General features: G+C 43.3%; 1 protein-coding gene across 1 annotated transcript in view; it reads left to right on the top strand.

Annotated features, from left to right (window-relative positions):
* The window catches only part of RBPJ (recombination signal binding protein for immunoglobulin kappa J region), a 166751-nt gene that overhangs the window by 126052 nt on the left and 13957 nt on the right, over positions 1–26742 (top strand). Inside the window, exons 5-10 of the mRNA XM_077477679.1 lie at positions 3354–3528; positions 6046–6183; positions 7552–7664; positions 9026–9166; positions 14462–14617; positions 26327–26430. Of these exons, the coding sequence (XP_077333805.1) occupies positions 3354–3528; positions 6046–6183; positions 7552–7664; positions 9026–9166; positions 14462–14617; positions 26327–26430 (827 nt within the window). The remainder of the gene's footprint in view (positions 1–3353; positions 3529–6045; positions 6184–7551; positions 7665–9025; positions 9167–14461; positions 14618–26326; positions 26431–26742) is intronic.

The raw sequence follows: 26742 nt of genomic DNA, 5'->3' as shown, positions 1-26742 counted from the left end.
AAACAGCTGCCGATTGCCACTCCACTGGTGAGCTGACCGATGTGTTCTGGGGAGGAGGTTGGCCCCTGTCAGATGGCTTAACGGGGGGGGGGGGGGGGGGGGGGAGAGAGATCACTGTACTAACATTGCATAGTTAGTACAGCTAACTCGTTGCAAGGTTTTTTAACAAACTTTGTTGAAGATTCCTACCTTTTTGTTCTTTATTGCAGAGGATGCTCAAAATCTGACTTGTATCTTACAGTAGACTTCTGGGAAAATCAATAAGCCAATCACACAAGCAGGAAATGTCATTTGTGGGGAGAGTTCTGTACAACCATCTTTGTACAGAACGCTTTCAGGTAGCCATATTGCATTTGACATAAAATTAGTGCTGCAGATTGAAAGGAAAGGTCATTTGTAATCCCATTCAAATACAATATGGCTTGTGTAGCAATTGTATACTATATATTAGAGCTGCACAATTCTGGCCAAAATGAGAATCACAATTTTTTTGCTTAGAATAAAAAGATCCCGATTCTCGCGGCCTAAAATCTTTCATATTATTCAAAAAAATTGGGCTAACTTTACTGGTTAGTCATTTTTTTTTTGTTTTGATTTTTAACTGGAGACCAACATATGTTAGAAAATATTTTAATCTCGGTTCACACAGGGGCGACTTGTCCAGGCGACTTCGCCGCCTCACAAGTCGCCCCCGTTCTGTACTACGGAACCGTTCTAATAGGAGCGACTCGAGTCGCTCCGACTTAGAAAAAAGGTTCCTGTACTGCTTTTGCGGCGACTTCGGGCGACTTGCATTAACTTCTATACAGAAGTCGTTTTGCAAGTCGGCGCTGCAAGTCGTGCCGCGTCCTGTGTGAACCGAGCCTCAGTGTTTAGGTGGTATTCCTTTGATCTAAAGGACAAATTGTTACAATGTTTATACTTCAGTTCCACTGCTAAGGCTCGGTTCACACAGGGGCAACACTACGTGACTTGAAGTGACTTGACGTGATGTGACTTGACGTGACTTGGCGTGACTTGGACCCGACTTACAACACTACTTTAAGTTGCCCCAGGCCAGGCGACTTGCCGTGGCCAATCAGAGAATGAGCTCTCAGGGGGGAACTCCTTTTGAGAGCTGATAATTCTCTGAGAGTCGCCTCTGTATAAACAGAGTTCCGACTTGGAGGCGACCTCCATTGAAATCAATGGGTACCAGTCGCCTACAAGTCGGATTGTAGTACAGGAACCTTTTCTGAAGTCGGAGCGACTTCAATAGTGTGCATTAATACGGCTCTCATTCACTTACATTGATTTCTACATGTTGTGCGACCTGAGGTGACTTGGGGCGACTTGAAGTCGGATCTGAGTCGCCCCTGTGTGAACCGGCACTAAAGAATGTTTTGATTCTTGGCAGACTGCCTGTTTTTTTGTTTTTTCCTTTCTTTTGATGGCTGTGAGGTTTAGCAGAGCAGAGAGAATTCTCTGCATAGAAAGAATCAGGAAATACTGAAATACTTTTCAAGATCGCAACGGGGAAAAAAAAATAAAATCACGATAAAGATAGTGAGTACTCCCCTCATGTTTTTGTAAATATTTTATTATATCTATGCATGTTACAAAGCTGAAGAAATTACACTTTGCTACAATGTAAAGTAGTGAGTGTACACCTTTGTATAACAGTGTAAATTTGCTGTCCCCTCACTATAACTCAACACACAGCGATTAATGTCTAAACCGCTGGCAACAAAAGTGAGTACACCCCTAAGTGAAAATGTCCAAATTGGGTTCAATTAGCCACCCACCCCCGGTGTCATGTGACTCGTTAATGTTAGAAGGTCTCAGGTGTGAATGGGGAGCAGGTGTGTTAAATTTGATGATATCGCTCTCTCTTACTGGTCACTGGAAGTTCAACATGGCAGCTCATGGCAAAGAATTATCTGAGGATCTGAAATAAAGAATTGTTGCTCTACATAAAGATGGCCTAGGCTATAAAAAGATTTCCATGACCCTGAAACTGAGCTGCAGCACGGTGGACATGACCATACAGTGGTTTAACAGGACAGGTTCCATTCAGAACACGCCTCGCCATGGTCGACCAAAGAAGTTGAGTGCACGTGTTCAGCATCAAATCTAGAGGTTGTCTTTTGGGAAATAGACACATGAGTGCTGCCAGCATTGCTGCAGAGGTTGAAGCGGTGGGAGGTCAGCCTGTCGGTGTTCAGATCATACGCTGCATCAAATTGGTCTACATGGCTGTCGTCCCAGAAGCCTCTTCTAAAGATGATGCTCAAGAAAGCCTGCAAAAACAGTTTGCTAAAGACAAACAGACTAAGAACATGGATTACTGGAATCACGTCCTGTGGTCTCATTAGACCAAGATAAACTTATTTGGTTGAGATGGTGTCAAGCGTGTGTGGCGGTAACCAGGTGAGGAGTACAAAGACAAGTGTGTCTTGCCTGCAGTCAAGCATTATGGTGGGAGTGTCATGATCTGGGGCTGCATGAGTGATGCCGGCACTGGGGAGCTACAGATCTTTGAGGGAACCATGAATACCAACATGTATTGTGACATACTGAAGCAGAGCATGATCCCCCTCCCTCTGGAGACTGGGCTGCAGGGCAGTATTCCAACATAATGACCCCAAACACACCTCCAAGATTATCACTGCCTTTCTAAAGAAGCTGAGGGGAAAGGTGATGGACTAGCCAAGCATGTCTCCAGACTTAAACCCTATTGAGCATCTGTGGGGGATTCTCAAACGAAAGGTGGAGGAGCTCAAGGGCTATAACATCCACCAGTTCTGTGATGTTGTCATCATGGAGGAGTGGAAGAGGACTCCAGTGGCAACATTTGAAGCTCTGGTGAACTCCATGCCCAAGAGGGTTAAGGCAGTGCTGGAAAATGATGGTCACACAAAATATTGGCACTTTGGGCCCAATTTGGAAATTTTCACTTAGGTGTGTACTTACTTTTGTTGCCAGTAGTTTAGACATTAATGGCTGTGTGTTGTTGTTTTGAGGGGACAGCAAATTTACACTGTTATACAAGCTGTACACTCACTACTTTACATTGTAGCAAAGTGTAATTTCTTCAGTGTTGTCACATGAAAAGATATATTTAAATATTTACAAACGTGAGGGGTGTACTCACTTTTGTGAGATACTATTTATATAGAGATAGAGAGAGACTTTTGTATTATTGTTTCCCCACTAAAGTGGAGTTACCCCTTAACTTGCTTTTAAAACCAGAAATGGATAAAAAATAGCTGAAGATGTTCAGTTTTGAACACTTTCCTTAGAAAAATGTTTGTCCAGAGGGTTGCATGTGAAGAGGTAGCTGTTTATTTAAGCTGTACTTTCTGTATCCACAGAACTATTGCACTGCCAAAACCTTGTACATATCTGACTCAGACAAGAGAAAGCACTTCATGTTATCAGTAAAAATGTTTTATGGGAATAGTGATGACATTGGCGTATTCCTAAGCAAACGGATCAAGGTCATCTCCAAGCCATCTAAAAAGAAGCAGTCACTGAAAAATGCAGACTGTAAGTATATGTTCACATTTTCTTCTCCGATTTATCAAGTATGTAAGTCAGGTAAACGCAGCAGCGTGTGACTTGAATCTTTAAATTTGGTATCGTCTGTATTTCTGCAGTCTATTATGTTTCTTACAAGGGTGGATATAAATCAATGTTGTTTTTTTTTTTTTAAATCTGAATTTTTTGATTTAAATAGATTTATTTAATTTTTTTTTAATCAAATTTTTTTTATAAAAAAAAAAAATAGTAATGTGCTTAAAAAATAAATTTTTTTTGGAGAAAAATGTTTTAAATCGCCTCTAAATGCCTGTTGCTAGGGGGTCCCTCGTAGTCTACCTCCTTCGGCGCCTGGGCTCCTGGCATCACTTCCCTCGGCTCAGGAAGGGAGATCGCCTCTCCCCCCTCCATCTTGTTAAAAACCAAAAAAAAAACTAAATTTGACCCCCACCTTCCACTTTGAAACCTTTCCCTTCTCTATCCAAAATCAGATGTTTTTGCTGCAGATAGTGGCAAGGTATTTCGCATGAGGGAATGCTAATGGGCTTCCTTTGCACTGTTTTTTCCTTTGTGTCAGAGCACATGTCATTGGGGGCTTTTCAAGTTTTTGGGAACACTAATCGGAGGCTATGTAAGCAATAGTCTGTAAGAATTTGATGTGAAAGCGGAGAACCTGATCATGAACTCTAGCTTAGCCGTTTCTCTTTAAAATGATCCTTTCATTCAAAAATGATAGACGCATAACAGTTGTGTTGGATATATGGCTCCTACCAACCCTGAAATCACTACTGTGTTGTAGCAGGCAGGAGAAGCCACAGTGTGTGTGTGGCACACACATGTTGTCAGAAGTGTCAGATAACGGGCTGGATTCCATATGGTGATCTGTGATAAATGCTGCATTTAGCCTAACAGGATTCAGGGTGGCCAAACATTCTTCCTGAAAAAGATGCGAATGAGCACCTTCTTAGCTCTAAAAATAGCACCTGAAAAGTGCCTCACATGCCTCCCCAGTGTGAAAGCCTGTGTACTGGGGCAGTGCGCTTTTAGGATGGGAAAAAGTCTTGCTAGCAGCATCTTTGGGGCAGTGCGGGAGCAGCGTATACCCCATTCCCAAAACGCCCTGCCCATTGAATTAAATGGGCAGCACTGCCGAAGTGCTGCCAAAACGCTTTGCAGGTACCGCAATACAGACGATTTTAATCCTTTATTTGCCGAAGCGACTGCAAAGCGTTTCAGCATAGCCGCAATGCGGGCGCTTTTAACCCTTTCTTTGTCGAAAAGCACTGCCATAACAGCAGTAAAGTGTCTCTAAAACTAGTGACACTTTACTGCTAACGCTGACACTTCCCCAGTGTGAAAGTACCCTTAAAGAGATTGTAAACCCCGTTTAAAAAAATAAAATAAAAAACGTCTAAGACAAAGACATAATGAGCTAGTATGCATCACACACCGCTGAGCCGGCTGACTTTTCCTGGAACTTCATCCTGGTTCACGCACTCCGGCACTGTGAGTGGCCGGAGCCGCAGTATCACGACCGCGCATGCGTGTGGGAGCCGGCATTTACGGCACGGCTTGGAAGGGATTAGTTTATAGGTATTGAAAATATCTCCTAAGGTAAGACTTATAGCGGGTAGGCAGCCTCGGCCTTCCAGCTGTGGTGAAACTACAAGTCCCATGAGACCTTGCAAGACCCTTACCATCACAGGCATGACTCCTAGAGGCAGAGGCATGATGGGATTTGTAGGTTCACCACAGCTGGAGGGCTGAGGTTGCCTACCACTGCCTTATTTGCTTACCTATAAGTAAATGTAAGCAGATGACCTTTACTTACTCTCTAAATTTGTACTAGCTTTGAATACAACCAATGGTTCACCCAGCATTTTAGCCAGTGAAAATGCTAAGGCCCCTTTCACAAATGCGAGACCGTTCATTTCATCAGTTCACTCACGTCTTTTCAAAGAAAAAACGTATGAAGTTTTCATCAGTTTTTTTCATCAGCTGCTCATCCGCTTTTTTCATCAGCTGCTCATCCGTTTTTTTTTTCATCAGCTGCTCATCCGTTTTTTTTTTCATCAGCTGCTCATCCGTTTTTTTTTTCATCAGCTGCTCATCCGTTTTTACATCCACTACCAATGCAAAAACGGATGGAAAAACAGATGGTCAGTTTACATCTGTTTTTCCTCAGATCCGTTTTTTTATTGGAAGATAAATAGAGCTTTGATTCGTTTAAAAAAATTGATATTTGCTGATGTAAACTGAATCCTCATCCATTTACATCCGTTTCTCCAAAGAGATTTATTGATGTCCGTTTTTCATCTGTCAAAAACGGACAAAGGGGTCTGTATGTGTGAAAGGGGCCTCATTGCTCTCTGGAAATGGTCACGTGACATCAGCCATTGGCAGTACAATAGATTTGTTCAGCATCCCAGTTCAGTTAAAGAATATTCTGCATGTTGTGTATACTATTTGATACTATAATATCACTCGCTAGATGTTTTGCTAACCTGGATGTTGTCTCTGTTTCAGTATGTATTGCATCAGGGACAAAAGTGGCACTATTTAACCGGCTGCGCTCACAGACTGTGAGTACGAGGTATTTGCACGTAGAAGGTGGAAACTTTCATGCAAGTTCGCAACAGTGGGGCGCGTTTTACATCCATCTCTGTAAGTCAGTTGTTGGGTATGATTGTACTGGGGGGGGGGGGGGGGTGGGGTGGGGGTGTTGATCAGCACCTTTAGTAAGGTTGCAAAGCCTTGGAGCATACTCTTTGTAAGCAACTGTAGTATGTAGCATTTTATACTGTTTCCTGGAAACCTTTTTTTATTTGGACGTACAGTTTGATTTTTGTTTGATAGATTGTGGTAGAATCAGGTTTTTACAGCTACCTTGGGCTATGATAGAGGAGTTTCTCCTTACTTGACTGTACCAGTGACAACTTTTTCACCAGGCAGGAAGTGAGGGGAACTCTCCAACAACAAATCAGACAGAAATAAAATGTATTTATTTTTTCTTTGCAGAGTAGGCGAAGTCTACAACTCCAGACAGCTTTTTATTGCAGTCTGTGTCCCCTTTTGCAGATTTCCCTAATTTCCTGTCTAGTAAAACGGTCCTTTATGCAAGTGAAGGGAAAATAACTTGAATGGCTCCCTGGATAACTGTAAAACCAAGCAGTTCTATTCCTTCCCCCACTATCCTAAGAAAGTTTTTTAGTTCTTTGAGAAAATACATTTCCTTGGACCTGACTTCCTCACTGATGCCCTTCAGTAAAGTGGGGTGCTTAAAATCCTGCTCTAATTTATTTTCAGTTAAAGCTTTAAGATTGCCTTTGGAAGCATGTTACACCTATATATAGGGTGTGACATGTAACCTGCTCCAGCAGTCCCCCTCCCCCTCGTTATCCCCTCCCTGTGACAGCGGGCAGGGGTTCTTCACCTTGAACTGCTATCAGAATTTAAAAATAGCACGGCTGTACAAAGTTCTGCCCATGCAGCCATGTAATTTATTCACAGCAGTCTGAATGAATGGACTACAAGTACTGTCTTCCATCGTGGCAGATGGCTTGTAGTTCTCAAAGAACTGTGAGGGTGCTGGTGAGTGCTCTTGTAGTTAATTGATCTTTGTACTCTTCGGTAATGGTCCATAAAGGAGATATGGACAGACAGCTAAACTCAGAGTCTTCAGGAGCCTGATATTACACCCATGATCTACTGATCACTGGTGCAATGCTTTCCAGACAACCATTTATTTTTCCAAAAAGTGAACTCCGCCTGTAAATCAACAGTTTCTGATTTTGGATCAAAAACCAGTATATCGTGTTCTTGTGCCCCATGGTGGCAGTCCTGTTTTAGGCTGAGCCAACATTCAGCCTATTAGTTTCCTAGGAATTGGTGCCTTAAGTGAATGTTTAAGCTGTATAAATGCAAATAAAATGGAAAATGGTAATCTATAGTCTTGTGTGACCAATATAGATTAATAACCTTTCACTAACAGTACCCTCTCATTTGCATTTCTTGCTTTAATGATTCCTCTAGTGGACGACGAAGAGTCAGAAGGAGAGGAGTTCACTGTGCGGGATGGTTACATTCATTATGGACAGACAGTGAAACTTGTTTGTTCAGTTACTGGCATGGCACTCCCAAGGCTGGTGAGTTATTTATAATTCTTTTAAGCATAAGAATGTTTATTTCCTTTTATTGGAATGGGAAGGCGTGAAGCGATTAATATTTTTTACTGATCCATTGCTCATCCAAGCGTAACAGATAATGAAGCTAGTAGCATACAGAACACAAGTGCAATAAGATGGCCTTCATGAGGAAGTAAACTCTCCCACTCTGATGCTTCTTTTTATTTAGTCCATTATAATAAGTAATTATCAAATATAGCCACTGTAATCCAGCCCAAATCGCAAATTACTTACTGTTGAAAGAAACTTTAAAAAAAATAATTGTTTCCAGGGGTAAGGCAGCGCTATTTTAAGTATTGTTTTCTGAGTCCACAGTAGAGTGTACTTCCACCCTTACATTGATCACTTCCTGTACTGTTAACCAAGCCTTCGTCTCAATCCAACGTTTCTATGGCAACCCTGCTCATAGCTGACTTGTTTTATTTCATAGTATTTACTTGTGCCGATTATCTAGTGTTTGCCTATGTCAGTCTTGGCTTCAGCTGATAAGACTGCAGTAATGCTGTCCAATGCCTTTGTTTTCCAACTCCATGTGATGTCACAGTATGTAGGAGGAAGCTCTGAGTTATAATACGGTCTTGTGGGATTTTAGTGTTGTGCCATAGGAAGTCCTGATAATAGATGGACAAGCAAATGAGCTTTGGCTGTACTTCTTTTAATAATTTAAAGCGGAGTTCCACCCAAAAGTGGAATTTCCACAAATTTGTCTCCTCTCTCCCTCTGGTGCCACAATTGGCATCTTTAGGGGGGAGGGGGGACAGGATACCTGTCTTTGACAGGTATCTTGTTCCCACTTCCCAGGAGTCTGGGCTGCAGCCGAGGCCATCACTGCGGGGCTCCCTCCTTCTCCCTTCGCTCCCTATCGCCGGGCCAGTAGGAGAGAGGAGCAGGGCCTCGCGCATGCGCAGTAGGGTTCTCAGTGTGAAGCCGTAAGGCTACACTGCCAGGTACCCTTACCCGCAATGGCAGCGGCAGCACCCGACAGCTCAGTACTGTCTTTGCTGGACACCAGGACAGGCAAGTGTCCTATTGTTAAAAGCCAGCAGCTGCTGGCTTTTAATTTTAATTTTTTTATTTTTTGGGCGTAACACCACTTTAAGTTGAAGAAGCTAAAGGGCTACCATGCACAGCTGCACTGGATTTTGCACTCCCTAATTTTGTAAATCTGTTGCATCTTGATAATACTGAGAATTTAAATCAATTTGACAATCTGGAAATCAAAGCTGTGACTTTTACTCTAAGCTTTATCTGATAAGAAAAACAAATTTACAAATCAGATCTCTGAATGGTTTAGACTGTAAGTTCTTTGTGCTCTTTTTCAGATCATCAGGAAGGTGGATAAACAGACAGCATTGTTAGATGCAGATGATCCAGTTTCCCAGCTCCATAAATGTGCATTCTACCTGAAGGATACAGAAAGAATGTACTTGTGCCTTTCTCAGGAACGAATAATCCAGTTTCAAGTGAGTTTTATTCATACTGATGTTTTTCTGACTTCAGCGTACCACAAGACTGTTTGAGTGGGCGTTACTTTATTTAGTTTATAGTAGATTAACCACTTCAATACCGGGCACTTAAACACCTTCCTGCCCAGACCAATTTTGAGCTTTCAGCGCTGTCGCACTTTGAATGACAATTCTGCGGTCATGCTACACTGTACCCAAATGAAATTTTTATCATTTTTCCCCCACAAATAGAGCTTTCTTTTGGTGGTATTTGATCACCTCTACGGTTTTTATTTTTTACTAAACAAAAAAATACCGAAAATTTTGAAAAAAATATGTTTTTTTTTTTTTGTTTCAGTTTCAAAACTTTGCAAATAAGTACGTTTTCTCCTTCACTGATGGGCACTGATGGGGTTACACTGATGGGCAATGATAAGGCGGCACTGATGGGCACCGATGAGGTGGCACCAATGAAGTGGCACTGATGAGGTGGCATTGATGGACACCGATATGTGGCACTGATAGGCGGCACTGATGGGCGACACGGATGGGCACTGATAGGTGGCACAAATTGGCACGGATTGGCATGGATAGGCGGCACAGGTGGGCATGGGTAGGCGGCACAGGTGGGCATGGGTAGTCGGCACTGATAGGCGGCATTGTATTATATATTGTACTAATGGATGCCAATCAGTGCCAATCAATAATGCATGCCAATCAGTGATGCCCATTGTGGGCACTGATTGGCATCCATTATGGGCAATGATTGGCATCCATTGTGGCACTCACTGGAATCCCTGGTGGTCTAGGGTGGCATACCTTGTCCTTGGCATCCCTGGTGGTCTGGTGGCGTCCCTGGTGGTCCAGTGTGGGCATCCTCGGGGGGGCTGTGCTGATAATCGATCAGCACAGACCCCCCTGTCAGAGGAGCAGCCGATCGGCTCTCCTCTACTCGCGTCTGACAAAAAGCCGATCACCGGATTTTCCTATTTACACTGTGATCAGCCGTGATTGGACACGGCTGATCACGTGGTAAAGAGTCTCCGTCGGAGACTCTTTACCAAGATCGTAGTTGCCGGGTGTCAGACTGACACCCCGCAACAACGATCGCCGCAATGCGCGGCCCCAGGGGCGCGCAGCGGCTCATAATCCTGATCACGTCATATGACGTCCGGTCAGGATTATGCAACCACTTTGCCGCCGTCTATTTGCTATAGGGCGGGCGGCAAGTGATTAAAAATGTCTGCTTCACAAACAACTAGGATGTTTATTTCAACTGTAATCTCTTTTCTTTTTGATAGTCTACTAATATTCATTATACATATGATCATTCAATAGAGCAAAAATATATATATATTTTTTTAGGTCTGTGGAAATTAAAGATTAATTCCTTGATCGATACTTTTTTTGATCGATCAAAATTATTTTGATCAGTACTCACCTCCCCGCCAGCTTCAGGGAGATTTCTGTTGACGATCCAGTGACGTCACGGACATAAACGTCACTGGACTCCTCCCCCCTTCCCCAAGTGCCTCCGTCTGCTAACGAAGGGAAGGGGGGAGGAGTCCGCTGACGTTTATGTTCTCATTGAGCCAAACGCGTACAGGGGAGGAGCTACGCATGACGTCACCTGCTGCTGCCCTACGGAACTAACACGATTGTCGGATTTACATGCTGTATTTTTATCATCTTTATGTGAGTAGTTTGTGTTTGAACACAAAAATTAAATCTTATACTTAAGCGGTGAGCACTTAGATCTTTTCTTTCTACCCATGACCTGGCGTCCTTGCTGAGATCTAAGGAGACGTTTATGGTCCTTGTTAACTCTTTTCATGCCCGCTTGCATGACCACCTGTTTGCACAGGGGTCCATGCCATAAGGTGAGAGTGATGAGTTAGACTGGAGGTGGAGGGATTGTCACGTTACTGTGGAAAAAAAGAAAACCTTAAGTTAGTGCTACACTTTGAATTTGTGTGAACTGTGAAGTTAAGTCATGGATTGTGGAAACTAAATAGTGTCGGGTGATTGTATATAGTGTATACCACATTTACCACTGACCAATGCAGAGTTGCAATGCAAGGAGATCAGCTAAAAGTAGTTGGATCTGTATGTGCGTTTAGAATTAATCGATTAAAAAAATCGATTAATCAAACACGAAAATTTTAATTAGTAACAGCCCTAATTTTTTTTAAATAGTATTTTATAGAAATCGGTTGCACTTAATCAGTAATTCAAACCACAATCTAATTTTTAAAGAAACTTAATCTTTCAGTCTTGGCAGAAAAGGATCAAATTGAACCAAATCAGCATTTTTTTGGTTGTTTTAAACAATCCTTTTTAAACAGTGAAGTTTATGATTCGTCAATTTTTATTACATGTATGGCCTCCGTGAGTCTTCAAACCAGTATTTTATCTGGTAAACTTTTTTTTTTTAAGGTAATTCAACAGTCTTATACCATTGAAGCCTTCAGTTAATGGACAATGTTTGAAGTTTAAGTGATATCTTTTATTGGCTGACATTGGTTATTAAAAATGCAAACTTCCAGGACCACCCTATCCAATTTTTTGCATTGTGCATGTTGTCCATGGGATGTTTTCTACCATTTAGCACCTAATATCACCCTTCTTACTGACAATTTGTAGGGCAGGCATGGTATTGAATGATTTTAGACCTGTCCATCTTCACAGCCCAAATAGACAGCCAGTGGGTATGACCTTTCCATTGCAGCAGTATTCTCTACGAAATGTAATAAAGCTTGAACCAAATTAAAACATAATTGAAACTACACCTAAAAGCTCTTTTGGCAATCTAAGCAAGTACCAATTCAGTTGCTATATGTTGCACAAACCACATAAAGAAACAACTTCTTTATGCCCTCTGAGTGAGACAAATCCTTCATTCCTTTTGTCCATTGAGGAACACAGGAAGTCGAATACTGTCGCTTACAGGAGGATTACACATTGACAAGCCGTAGGAGAGCCCAGGATAGCCCTCCTAACGAGCCTTACCTTACCCTTTTTCTTATCGTACTTTACAGGACACAGAGCCATAGTAGTTATGTGGGTTTTAGGCCATCTTCAGGTGATGGACACTGGCACGCCCTAAATTAAAAAGTGCACTCCCTATATAAGCCCTCCCGCTGATGGGAGTACCTCAGTTTTTTTGCCAGTGTCTAAGGTGTTGGTCAAGAGTAAAGATGTGCTGTGCTGAGCTCCACTGGAGCAATCCTTGCTGGGGCTATCGATGCAGTCGGATCCATTCAAAGTGTCTCTTTGACCGAATTGAATGGTACCTGGGCCTCGTATCCAAAGAAACAAACAAGGTCTTGCCTGTATTGCTTCTCTTTTTAGAGAGCTGGATCCTGGGATCCAGTACTTTTTGCTATTAATGCCATAAAGTTTTACTGTTGGAGGTGCTATAACAGGCCAGGATTGTGGGTTTCCTCGAGGATCCCCAGCTCCTGAAGGTTTAAGGGTGAGTACCCACCGTGAAGGGTGAAGATTGGATCTGTTGGTTTACCGCAGAAAACCCTGCGGCTGGAAAGGCAAGTGGAGTTTTTCTCTCCTTTAATTTGTAAATAAAAAAAAAAGAATATATATATACTCTACACTATCAAAAATAAATATTAGTACTAAATAGCCATAAAGTGATAATTGTGCAATACATGAAAAAACATGCAATATTGCAAATTAATATAATAAAGTGACAATGTGCATTTACGTGATAATCTGTAAATATATAATCCAAAAGTCCATAAAAATGAATAAAAAGCAAATAAAATCCACAAGTTAATATGAAAGTGCTTCAGTGTGCTGTGCATAATCCACAAATGTCAATTTTTAACTGCTCCAAAATAATCCATGCAATTCGGTGGATGCTGTGAAAATGATTCAAATAATAAAGTGCTGTATTCACACTCAGGTGCTCCCCCCTAGGTATTGGACGCTCACCGTGGAGCGTGTGACCTTGCTGTTAAGCTTTCCGTATCTTCCTCAGGGGGTAGTGAAGCTGAGAAAAGGCTGGCCTCAATAGCTGTATATTCTGTGCAGCAGCAATCTTGATTGAAAAGAAAAAATAACTAGCAAAAAATTGGATTTTTATAACGGCTTACCTGTAAAATCCTTTTCTTTGAAGTACTTCAGGGGACATAGAGCTATAGTAGTTACTATGTGGGTTATAGGCCACCTTCAGGTAATGGACACTGGCACTCCCTAAATTTAAAAAGTGCACCCCCTATATAACCCCTCCCACTGGTGGGAGTATCTCAGTTTTGTAGCAAAGCAATACTTGTGTATAGTAAAGAAGGGAGGGACCTCTGTGTCCCATGATGTACTTCAAAGAAAAGGATTTTACAGGTAAGCTGTTATAAAAATCCTATTTTCTTATCATACATCACGGAACACAGGGCCATAGTAGTTAATATGTGGGATGTCCCATAGCAACTGGCACCTAAGAGAAACAATGCCTCCTCAGGGCTGCCTTGGCTAGCCTTAATAAGGATACCACCATTAGCAAGAGTATTATTCTTCCTCAGCAAAAGAAAACAAGAGCTCACTCTGGGGAGTACCATCCTTCAATAGAGATCAAGAAAAGTCCTTTTCTTTATTTCACAACAAACTTCAAGTCTGGGTGGAGTAACTGGTAGGGTCTGTTGGCCTTTGTGGACATTAAATAGCTTGCATCCTTAGATGCTTGAGTTTGGGAAGTGGTTTCCAGGGGCTACGAGGTAGACCGTAGGTCCGCCCTCCCTGGTTCATTATTTCCAACCTGCCCGTGCCAGCCAGCCACTCCTGCACCCTCCACAGTTTGGTGCTTTAATGAGTGCAGGAGGAGCAGAGCACAGAGCGGTGACTGACAATCACCACTCTGTGCTTAGAGCGGACCCCCAATCTTTAATCACTCCTTTCTTGGTATAGAGCCAACAGCTGCAGCATCAGATCGATGCTTCAGCAGTCTAGGTGAGTATGTATGTATTTTTGTTTTGATTCCTGCAGTTTTTTATGTTAAAGTTGTTCTAAAGGCAGGACATTTTTAACTTAATGCATTCTCTACATTAACGTTAATGTCCCACTTGTTTGACTCCCCCTTTCCCACCACCGGGGAGGGAGCCTGCCTGTGTACCCCCATAGCAAGTGACTTGCTATGGTGGCACACACTGAAGAGGAATAGCCTAGAGAGGTGGAATACCATTGCACATTGCAGGTAAGTACAAGTTTGTTTTACAAAAGAAAATTACCTTTTACAATCGATTTTAAGCTTCATTTTTAATTTAATAGTCGTTTATTTTTTTTTCTTGTATATTTTACTTAAAGGCCACTCCATGCCCCAAAGAGCCAAACAAAGAAATGATCAATGATGGCGCATCATGGACAATCATTAGTACGGATAAAGCAGAATACACTTTCTATGAAGGCATGGGACCAGTCCATGCACCTGTGACTCCTGTACCTGTTGTGGAGAGCCTGCAGGTATTGTAGCCTACGTTTAGACTTTTGTTACGTGTGCTTAAATCAATAGTAAGGCCAAACTTTTTTTTTTTTTTTTTTTTTTTCCAAAACCAGTGTATCATTCTGTCTGTTATCTCTTAGGGGGGAATCTTTTCTGTTGCTATATTTTAATGAAAATGATACATAGACCTTGATTTGTTAGATAGAGATTTTAACTGTGTAGGCTCTTCTGAAATTCCAGCCAGAACTTTTTGTATTTATTTTAGATGGAGTCGGATAGTTTTTAATTATACAATGGGAGTGGGATAGTTTAAAACCTGTCAGGGGTTTTTTGCTGTCGGTTTTCATGTTGGGAAGGTTTTCCTTCATCAGGGCAGAAAGTGATTGAAACTCTCTCCAAGGGGCACAGCTATAGTTGTAAACCGTGGGATAATCTAGCTTTAATGTTGTGCACTTCCGATGAGCAGTTCAGTTTACCCTTACAACCTCCATTCCAAGCATTATCTTGAAGCCTTTGTATATAGAATGTAATTGCATGAAACTGTGTTTCAATTCGAATTTCCAATAGTTAGGCCCCTTTCACACGCGCGGATAAAATTGTACTTGTAGCTGCGGACAGATGACGTTATCTACCGCAGCTAAATGCACACAATGCTTTCCTATGGCCCCATTCACACACTGCGTTTAGTGACGGTTTTGTTACATGCGGTTTTGTGCAGATAGAAAAAATAAAGTTGACTGCGTCCAGGAGCGATTTTACTGCAGCTATCTGCACATAACTGCAGGTAATCGCAGTGTACTATTTCTCCTGCAGATAGCAACGACAACAAGGAAAAAAAAACAATAGGAAGCACATCAGAAATGGCAAGAATTTTCTAAACGCAGCCGCATGTAAACGCAGCTAATCGCAATGTACAACTGCAAGTGAACTCTGTGCCAGGATTCTCTGAATTTCAAAATAACAAAACTTAACAAATCATGCTTTTAACAGCGGCAGAACAGCCGTCCGTGTGAAAGGGGCCTTACAGTGTAGATCATGCACTGCTGCTCAGGGTATTTTTAAAACATTGTACATGTAGCATGTTTGTGTATGTAATGTCACAATTTATGCAATTTTTCGATGCAGAGAACCTCTGTTTTTTTTTTTTTTTTTTATTTGCTGTCTGTGTCCTATTCTGGGGATTTGTTTATCTTGCGTCTTTGGAGCAGAAGATGAAGTTAGAGGAAATCTGTTAAAAACTTAAAAACTGAAGGAAATTCCCCTTTTTGTCACAGGACAAATGTCCCTATTGGAAGATCTCACTTCTATCTGTCTTTGTAGTAACTGTAAAATATTTTTCTCTTTCGTTCAATGACGGACACAGCATCTTCATCTCAACCTTAGGGTTATATGGCCCCTTTAGGAAAGGACTTGGCAGAACATGTTAAAAACTGCACAGTACCACCCAGGGGGCGGTCCTACTGGCTATAACCCCCCACACTGCATCCAGCAGCTCAGTTTTTTTCTGCCTAGTGTAGGAGAAGGACCTGGCTCCTGGTGAGACCATTGGTCCTGTGAATTTTTTCTTTTTTCTGCATTTTTGATTCCTCTCATCTAGAGCTGAAACAACGAATCGATTAATGTCATAATCGATTAATCGGCCAGTAACATAATGGGGTTAAAAAAACTAAAATGAGTCCTTTATAGCACAACAATATAATCACTACTGTAAATATTACTTTCACTGTTCTACAGTAAAAAAAAATGAACCCCTTCCAGTAGCGATTATCATCTTTTTGTAATATAAAGGGCTAATTTTAGTCTTTTTTAACCCCATTATATTACTAAACATTGTAGGCCTGGTTCACATCTATATGTTTAGTGGTGATTTTTGCAGAAACGCACTACAGTTCATTTACATGGTTTCCTATGGGACACGTTCATATCTGTGCTTTTTTCAGCCACTGCATATTTGGAAAGGGTGAGGGACTTTTAACGCAAAACAGTGTTTTTTTTGGTTCAATATACTTCAATGGAAAAGCTGCAGAAAAGAATGTAATGCGTTTTTGCAGAAATTTGTGTTTTTTAATCTGCCAAAAAAAATGCAAATTGCCATAAAATCAAGTGCGCAAAAATCAAAACTCGCAGCAAAAAGCACTGCAGAAACCGATCAAAAGATAAAAACTGCATAGGCGTGTACTGAGCCTTATGCTGGCCTCACGGATCAATTTTCAGGTGAGAATATTCAGATGAAAAATCTTTGTACATTTGCTGAATGAAAGAATTTTGTTTGAAATTTTCACTTCATTTCTAAACAAAAACCACATACACTGTCTGAAAATTCCTTCAACCAAGAAGTTTTCTATTTCCAAATTTTCCCATCACTGTGATTGAAAATGAACGTCAATTTGACCCACTTTTTTTTTTTTTTTTTTTAAGTTATTAACCGATTAATCAAAATAATAATCGGCCAAATAATCGATTATTAAAAAAATCGATAGTTGCAGCCCTACTCTCATCTACAATCAACAGCCGGGCTGGGTGACAGGTTGGATAATATAGATCCTGGTAGTCTCCCCAGCCTGGCCATCGAGCGTGAGAAGACCTTCGCTATGTGCTGGGTTGACCACTACATGCCCCGTCTGATCCAGGGGCGGCTGGTGAACTATATGCTCTGGGGCACACATATGACTGGGCTACTGGTGTCTGTGTTAGTGTGCCGTGGCCGAAACAGCCACCACGTACTGCTCGGGTGATGGGTCTGTCCATGGAATGCGTCAAGCAATCCCTACAGGAGGGTTAAGTATGGTTCCGCCTGTCTCGGCAGGATGGAGCAGCTGAATATTCCCTGGGAGGTCGACTCACTCTCCCTTTTTTCTCTCCCTGTCCCTTCCCTCCTCCCCATGCTATGGGCCTCTGTGTGACTGGGCACATGGGGGTGTGGTGCATGTACGTGTGGGGGGGGCACTCCTGGCAGTGGTCTGTGCTGGGTGTTGGGGGTCCGCTTGTTCTCTTCCCTGTTTTTGGGCCACGGTGGGGTGTTTTAGTGTGTATGCCATGTGGGGAGGCCTCCGCACGCTCCGCTGTATGGAGCTGCTCTGTATGGGTCCGTTTGTGGTCTTTTGGCCTTTTTTCTCTGCTGTGAGGTACCTGTGTAAAGAATTACCTCAGAATGTGCTGCCACCATTTTCCTGTAGTTTTTTTGCAGAGCATGGCTGTCAGACATTTTCTAGACGTCCGGCGGCCATTTTCCTGCTATTTTTCTATACAAGAACGGCCAGCGGCCATTTTCTTGTAGCCTCAGCGCGTTTTTACCTTAGAACATCGCGTTTTTCTCTCCGGCACCTGTGACTAGACACAGAACACAGCGGTCAGCGGCAGCACTTGGTCAGGGTGGTGAGTCCTGCGGTGGGGCCCCTCAGTCTGAGCAGCTAGGAGGGTGGGATTGTGTACCTTGTCTTAAGTCCCCAAGTGTGGCAGACGAGGTGGGTCAGCATGGCGTCAGAAGCTGGTGCTTCTTCCCCAGATATCCCTGTAATTGCAACCAGCTCACCTGCAAATAATGCGGTGCCTATGGACGCTTTGTCGCCGGGCCTAGAAACATTCGTTGCCAGGGTGGAGGCGGCATGTGGGTGCAAGGGCGCTACCGTATGCCCAATTTCACACCCAAGTCTTGCAGAAGGAGATTCTGTCCAATTGGGACAAATCTCCTTTTTCCCTAGATCGTCAGATTCGGGTGAGCCAGTTAGTCAGGGATTCCCTACTCTGGTGGCTGAGGTCTCTGGCCCTTCAGTCCGGAAGATCGTTTCTTCCTATACATTGGACAGTGATCACAACAGACGCCAGCCTGACCGGATGGGGTGGAGTGCTGGGGGTACAGTAGACCAAGGCCCTCTGGTCGCGGGAAGAATCCCAGTTGGCGATCAATGTGCTTGAACTTCTGACAATCAGGCTATACCTTTCCACATGGTCAACGAGGCTACAGAGGCGTCTGATCAGGATACAGTCAGACAACGCCACGGCAGTGGCATATGTCAACCATCAAGGAGGACCAAGAAGCACAGCCACAGCACGAGAGGTCTCTTACATCCTCCTGTGGGCAGAGCGACACATGCCGGCACTGTCGGCCATATACATCCCGGGCGTAAAAAACTGGCAGGCGGACTACCTAAGTTGCCATATGCTGGACGCAGGAGACTGGTCATTGCATCCGGAGGAATTCAGGCTTCTTTGCCTGAAGTGGGGCCCACCAGATGTGGATCTCTTGGCCTCTTGGCTCAATCGAAAGGTACAGAGGTTTGTGTCCATGGTAGCAGTACCAGCTGATTTATGCCTTTCCTCCACTCAAACTGTTACCATGTCTGCTACGCAGAGTGGAGGCCGTGGGGATTTCAGTCATACTGATTGTCCCAGATTGGCCTCGACGTCCTTGGTACCTCAACCTAGTACGCCTGGTGGCGAATGTTCCTTGGCAGTTGCCGATGCGAGAAGACCTCATATCGCAAGGTCCGATACTCCATCCTGCTTTACCGTCACTGGTTTTAACGGCATGGCTGTTGAAAGCCAGGTGCTAAAGGACCGAGCTCTGTCGGACTCAGTAATTTCCACTATGCTGAGGGCACGGAAATATTTTTCTCGAAAAATTTGCAATTGTATGTTGAAGGAGTGAGGAGATGGGGTGGCTTCCGTGCACTTATTCGGTTTCCAGGATCCTACTGTTTTTACAGCAAGGAAATGTGCCTTAACTACTTCCCACCCGGCTAATGTACATATACGGCCAGATGGGAGCTCTCTACTTCTGAGTGGACGTTCCTGAACGTCCATCAGAAGTAGGGGGATCGCGCGTGCCCGCACAGCGGCGCGATCCTGATGCGCCCGTGTCACCGGACACGGCGCATCTCGGATCGGCAGGAGGGCTCTGTGATTGGCCCGCCTGATCACATGATGGCCGTCTCCAATCACGGCAGTCATGTGATGTAAACAAATAGCCGGTTGCTAGGCAATCAGCTCCTCCTCTCCTCACACGGAAGTCATTGCTGAGGAGAGCAGATCGCTGCAGCCGGCTGATGATCAGTGAGTATGGGCTGTTTTTTACAGCTTTTTACTCGCTGATCACCAGTCTAGTGTAAACACACAACACACCACACAGTATAAACACAATGTCCTCACATATGTCCCCAAAACACACATGTCCCCAAAGCATACATGTCCCCAAATAATAAAAACACATGTCCCTAATAATAAAAACATGACCCCCACATATGTCCCACTAAAATCACATGTCCCAATGATTATCTGTACACATATGTCCGTGATCACCTGCACACATATGTACATGATCATTTGCGTACATATGTCCGTGATCACACAAACAAATTATTATACACTTAACCAAATTTTTTTTACCAAAGACATGTAGCAGAATACATTTTGGCTTAAATTCATGACAAAGTTCGATTTTATTGGATTTCTTTTAAAATAGAAGAAAATATTGTTTTTTTTTCCAAATTTCCGCTCTTTTCACTTATATCACAAAAAATAAAGAACTGAGTCGTTAATCAATAACACCAAAATAAAACTCTATTTGTGCAAACAAAATAATTTAATTTGGGTACAGCGTAGCATGACCGCGCAAGTGTCATTGAAATTGTGAGAACGATGAAAGCTGAAAATTGGGCTGGGAAGGAAGGGGGAGAAAGTGCCCTGTATTGTAGTGGTTAAGCACCATCAAGGGACAGATATTAGCATTGGCTGCCTTTTTCCAACGCCCCTTGGCATCTCACTCATTGGTAAGCACCTTTTGTTCAAGGGGTTCGGCATGTAGTCCCTCCGGGTTGATCCCCCCCCCCCACCTCTGTGGGATTTAACTTGGTGCTTCAGAAACCGCCATTTGAGAACATCAGGGAAATTCCCTTGTTGACTCTTTCCCAGAAAGTTGTCTTTTTAGTGGATATTACATATGCCAGGAGAGTTTCTGAGTTGGCAGCCTTGTCTTGCAAGTCGCCCTATCTGGCTATATTTTAGTTAGGTTGAAAAAAGACACAAGTCCATCCAGTTCAACCACAAAAAAAATATCATACAATCCCATATACCCAATTCTATACCAACAGTTGATCCAGAGGAAGGCAAAAAACCCCAGCAGAACATGATCCAATTTGCTAAAGCAGGGGAAAAAATTCCTTTCTGATCCCCCGAGAGGCAGTCTGATTCTCCCTGGATCAACTTTACCTATAAATGCTAGTACCCAGTTATATTATGTACACTTGGGAAATAATCCAGGCCTTTCTTAAAGCAATCTACTGAGCTGGCCAGAACCACCTCTGCAGGGAGTCTATTCCACATTTCCACAGCTCTTACTGTGAAGAAACCTTTCCGTATTTGGAGATTAAATCTCTCTTCCTCTAGACATAGAGTGCCCTCTTGTCCTCTTTGTTGACTGTAAAGTGAATAACTCAACACCAAGTTCACTATATGGACCCCTTATATATTTGTTGATCATATCCCCCCTTAATCTCCTCTTATTAAGAGTGAATACATTCAGTTCCTCTAATCTTTCCTCATAGCTGAGCTCCTCCATGCCTCTTATCAGTTTGGTTGCCCTCCTCTGGACTTTCTACAGTTCCCCAATATCTTTTTTGAGAACTGGTGCCCAAAACTGAACTGCCTATTCCAGATTAGGTCTTGCTAATGATTTGTACAGGGGCACATTGATATCTCTCTCTCTGGAGTCCATACCTCTCTTAATACAAGAAAGGACTTTGCTCGCTTTGGAAACAGCAGCTTGGCATTGCATGCTATAATTGAGCTTATGATATACCAAAACCCCCAGATCCTTCTCCACTATGGATCCCCCCAGTTGTTGCCTCCTCATAAAAAAATCAGGTTTGTCTGACAACTTCTGTCTTTCATGAATCCATGCTGTCTGTTGCTTAAAATAGAACTTGTTTATGTGGTCTTTTATTAATCTCTCCAATATCTTCCCAACTATAGAAGTTAAACTAACAGGTCTATAGTTTCGTGGTAAAGACTTTGCTCCCTTTTTAAATATAGGCACCACATCTAGTGTTACTATTCCTGTCATTAATGAGTCCCTAAAAATTAGATACAATGGCTTTGAAATTACAGAGCTCAATTCTTTTAGGATCTGTGGGTGGATGCCATCAGGTCCAGGTGCTTTATCCACCTTTATTCTGTCCAAATATTTCTGGACCATATCACTTTTAAGCCATTGTGGATTTGGGGCTGTGTCACTACCACCTCCATTATGGACATGAGCTCCCCCATGCTCCTTTGTATACACAGAGCTGAAGAAAGTATTTAATAAGTTAGCCTTCTCTTTGTCCCCAGTCACCCACTTCAGATTATTTTGTAAAGGGCCTGCATGCTCAGACTTGACCTTTTTACTATTAATACATTTGAAGAATTTTTTGGGGTTTGTCCTACTATCTTTTGCAATCTGTCTTTCGTTTCAAATTTTTGCATCCTTTATTTCCTTTTTACATATTCTGTTATATTCTTTGTAACATTTAAATGACACTAGTGTTCCTTCATTTTTATATTTTTTTAAAAGCTCTTTTCTTATAGTTTATACATTAACTTTGGTCGTGAGTGGAGAGCAGCCCTCGTCCTTGGAAAATTTGCTCTCTTGAAATTAAGTGTTTTTATCTTTCCCGTATATGATTTTTTGCTTACAGCTAACATCAAATGAAATCATGTTATGGTCACTGCTACCCAGGTGTTCCTTTGAACATTATTAATACGCTCTGCATGGTTTGAGATTACCAGGTCCAACAGAACATCATTCCTAGTTGGGACCTCAATAAACTGGACCATAAAATTGTCCTGTAGTAGGTTTATACATTTTTGCCCTTTAACTGTCCAAGCAGTGAAGGGTTGCCTTCGGGAGTTTGCAGCTCGGTGGACCTCCCTATTTTCCGACCAGTGGGTCTGCAAACTAGTTTCATCAGGATACAAGATGGAGTTTTTCTTGTCCGCCAAACAGATTTATTTTTTTCCCTCCAACCTAGAGGCGATTCAGTTCGCATTGTGCGCTATATAAGTATTTCATTCATTCATCATCTTCTCTCGTCTGGGAGCCCTGTTCGGGGCAGTACAGGACCTGCTGCTGCGCGGGGAGATGCCTGTACCGACGCTGCAAGGTTTTCAGGCGTTCTATTCCAATCTGTTTGTAGTCCCCAGGGATCGCAGTCGTGGGTACCTGGATATCGTCCTTCTGAGGGCAGCTTCCGCCTCAGAAGGGAGGATGTGGCAATCGCCATGCAAACTCTTCGGGAGTTTGGTTGGGTACTGAACCTACAGAAGTCAGTGTTGGTGCCGACTCAACACCTGGAGTACCTGGGCTTGCTTCTGGACTCCTCGGAGGCAAGAGTCTTTCTCCCTTTGGACAAGCTGTGGTGAAGTTGTTGGTGTCCCGCAGGTGGTCGTCTCTGCGGTTTTGCAAGCAAGTCCTGGGTCTCATGGTAGCCACTTTCGAGACGGTACCAAATGCTCAATTTCACACTCGAGTCTTTCAATAGGAGTTCCTGTGCAAATGGGACAAATCTCCGTTGTCCCTGGATTGTCAAATTCAGGTGAGCCAGCTAGTCAGGGACTCCCTGCTCTGGTGGCTGAGGTCGCCGGCCCTTCGGTCTGGGAAGTCATTCCTTCCTCTTCATTGGACGGTGATCATAATGGACGCCAGCCTGACCGTTTGGTGGGCAGTTTGGGGCATACAGTCGGCCCAGGGTCGCTGGACGCAGGAAGAATCCCGGCTGCCGATCAATGTGATAGAATTTCGGGCGATCAGGCGTTGCCTCTCTACATGATCAGAGGCTGCAGGGCCGTCCGTTCAGGATCCAGTTGGACAACGTCACAGCAGTGGCGTATGTCAACCATCAAGGAGGACCAAGGAGCTCTGCTGCAGCACTGGAGGATGCTCACATCCTGTGGTGGGCAGAGCGTCGCTTGCCAGCTCTGACGGCCATGTATATTCTGGGCATAGAAAACTGGCAAGCGGACTATCTAAGTGGTCAGATGCTGGACCAAGGGGAATGGTCGCTACATCCGAATGTATTTTAGCTCCATTGCCTAAGTTGAGGCAAGCCAGAATAGGATCTCCTGGCTTTTCGGTTCAATCGGAAGGTACAGAGGTTTGTGACCAGTTCAAAAGATCCCTGGGCGGACACGGCAGATGCGTTGGAGGCTCCATGGGGGCATTATCAGCTGATTTATGCCTCCCCCCTACTCTGCGGAGTGGAGGCCGAGGGGATTCTGGTGATTCTAATTGCCCCAGATTGGCCTCGGCGTCGGTACGCCAACATCTGTACAAATGGTGGCGGATGTTCCTTGGTGGCTGCCGATGCGAGAGGATATTCCGTCGCAAGGTTCAATACTTCATCCTGCTTTACCGTCACTAGCTTTAACGGCCTGGCTGTTGAAAGCCAGGTGCTAAGGGATCAAGGTTTGTCGGATTCGTTAATCTCCACTATGCTGAAAGCACGGAAGTCATCTTCTCTTTTCGATTTATCATCGTACGTGGCAGGCCTACATCTCCATATGGTATCCGTGCACTCAGTTTCCAGGATCCTGCTGTTTTTGCAGTGAGGAGTGGATCAGAAACTTGCCTTAAGCACCATTAAGGGGCAGATATCAGCTTTGGCTGTCTTTTTTTTTTTTTCAGCGACCCTTGGCAACTCATTCATTGATGAGTATGTTTGTTCAGGGGGTTAGACGTGTGTCCCCTCCAGTTTGACCACTGCTTCAGAAACCGCCGTTTGAAAACATTAGGGAGATCCCCTTATTGACACTCTCTCAGAAAGTACTCTTTCTAGTGGCTATTACATCTGCCAGGAGGGCTTCTGAGTTGGTGGCCTTGTCATGCCAGTCTCAATATTTGGTCCTCCACAAGGATAAGGCGGTGCTACACCCACAGCCTTCGTTGCTTCCAAAGGTTGTTTCTGCTTTTCATCTAAATGAGGACATTGGGCTTCCGTCCTTATGTCCTCGGCCGTCACACCCCAAAGAGGTTGCTTTGCATTCTTTGGTCGTGATTTGGGCTCAGCGGGTGTATCTGTCTGATACGGCTCCTTTTCAGAGGTTGGACTCGGTTTGTATCAGTGGCTGGTCCGAAGAATGTCCTGGCCGTCTCGTCGGCCACCATTTCTCGGTTGATCAGACAGATTGTGGTTCAGTCTTATGCCGTAAGGGGGCGGGCGACTCGCTTTCCTGTCACGGCACACACTACCAGGGCAATTGGTGCCTCTTGGGCTTTCCTACATCAGGCGTCTTGTTTCTCAGGTGTGTAAGGCGGCGACCTGGTCGTCCGTTCACACTTTCACTAAATTTTACAAGGTTGATGTGAGCGCATCTTCAGATGCTTGCTTCAGCCGCAAGGTTTTGCAAGCGGCTGTTTAAGGTTGCAACTCCTCCGTTGGGAGCTCTGATTGTTGTGGGTGGAGTTATTTTCTTGTTCCCACCCCTTGTTTTTTTTTACACTGCTTGGGGACGTCCCTAAGGTCAAGATGATGATGCTGTGTCAGTCAATGAACAAAAGAGAAAATAGGATTTTTGTACTCGCCATGAAATCCTTTTCTCTGAAGTTCATTGACTGACAGCACTCGCCCCTCTTGTTTATATTTGTACTGCTTTCGACGAACTGAGCTGCTGGATGCAGTGTGAGGGGTTATAGCCAGTAGGACTGCCCCCTGCGTGATACTGTGCAGTTTTGCTGTTTTTAACATGTTCTCCCTAGTCCTCTCCTAAAGAGTCGATATAACTCTAAGGTCAAGATGAAGATGCTGTGTCCGTCAATGAACTTCAGAGAAAAGGATTTTACGGTGAGTACAAAAATCCTATTTGTTACCATGACAAATAATGTGAATCACTCCAGTGGGGGGAACAGACAGCAATACAAATCTGACAGAGGTTCTAATCCTTCCCTAGTCTATACTACAATGCTTGGTAAGCAAATGGTAGAAGCACAAACCTACATATATTTTGCACTGTTGGTGATTTGTACAGTGTTTGCTTAATGGTAAATCTCTATATTTTTAAATACTATTTATCTTAGGATTCCCTTTACATGGGAGGACCGATTTTGGTTCCGCTTGTCAGTTTTGTTTTTTTTTTTTTTTAGTGAAACCCATTTGGACCATCCATTTCCCTCTATATGGCGGCAAGTGTCAAATGACATGCGTTGACACCAGCCAACATCTGATCCTATCTGCTAAAAACAAACTGATCAGATGACAGTTGGATGTTAACGGACAAATGGTCTGTTTCCATCCAACCTCCTATAGAGGAGAGCAGGCGGGGGCTGGGTCTGGGTCCACTCTGCTCTACAGACCAGGCATATTCGCTGGCAGAAGGTGCCAATATGAAAGGGGCTTTAGAATAACCTAAATCACAAATTAACATGCGTTTAAATGCACATTTTCATAAGCAGTTGTGAAAATGTGTGTTACTACATGCACATTGGCATGAAGGGGCCCAAATGGGTTTTACAGAATAATATTTAAAAGGAACCTGTCAATACAGAAATCTTGGTATTGCGCCTGCTGGTCCTAACCCTGTCAGACTTAAAGGAAATCTCTGGTCACAGCATCCACTTTCTTTTCTGACTGTGAAGTGGCTTGTTTGTTCTTCTCTAGCTCTAAAAAAGTTTCAGTTTGAAATATAACCTGCACACTATAAGGCAGACATTAGGGATGGGAGAGTATGTGTTGAGAAAATATTTATTTTTTCCCTTATAGCTGAATGGTGGTGGAGATGTAGCAATGTTGGAACTTACAGGGCAGAACTTCACTCCAAATTTGCGTGTTTGGTTTGGGGATGTGGAGGCAGAAACCATGTACAGGTATTTATATAATTTTAGGTATACTTCTGTTTTACCTGTCTCCTTTTTGTTTTGCTTCTAATGTGTCACAGGCAAGTGCAACTTGCAGGTCTCTAGCTATGTGCTTGATAATTATGCTTCCACAGCAGCTGGAGGCTGCAAGTTGCCGAAGCTTGATATAGAATTTTCATAATTTGTTACCCCTTTCCTTTTTTGTTTAATAAAGCAAATCTTTTACATTAACATATACACAGTCATGTGCCTGTTTCTGCCTTTAAGTATTTTTCTATTTGTATAAATGTTTTGCTCTGAAGCTTCCGTCTTCATTATTCT

The sequence above is a fragment of the Lithobates pipiens genome, unplaced genomic scaffold (assembly GCF_037356315.1).
Source record: "Lithobates pipiens isolate NorthernLeopardFrog02 unplaced genomic scaffold, aLitPip1_a1.2 Scaffold_13, whole genome shotgun sequence".
In the NCBI taxonomy this organism is placed as follows: domain Eukaryota; kingdom Metazoa; phylum Chordata; class Amphibia; order Anura; family Ranidae; genus Lithobates; species Lithobates pipiens.
Note: the sequence above shows the minus strand (reverse complement) of the source record. Positions and strands in the feature narration are given on the sequence as shown.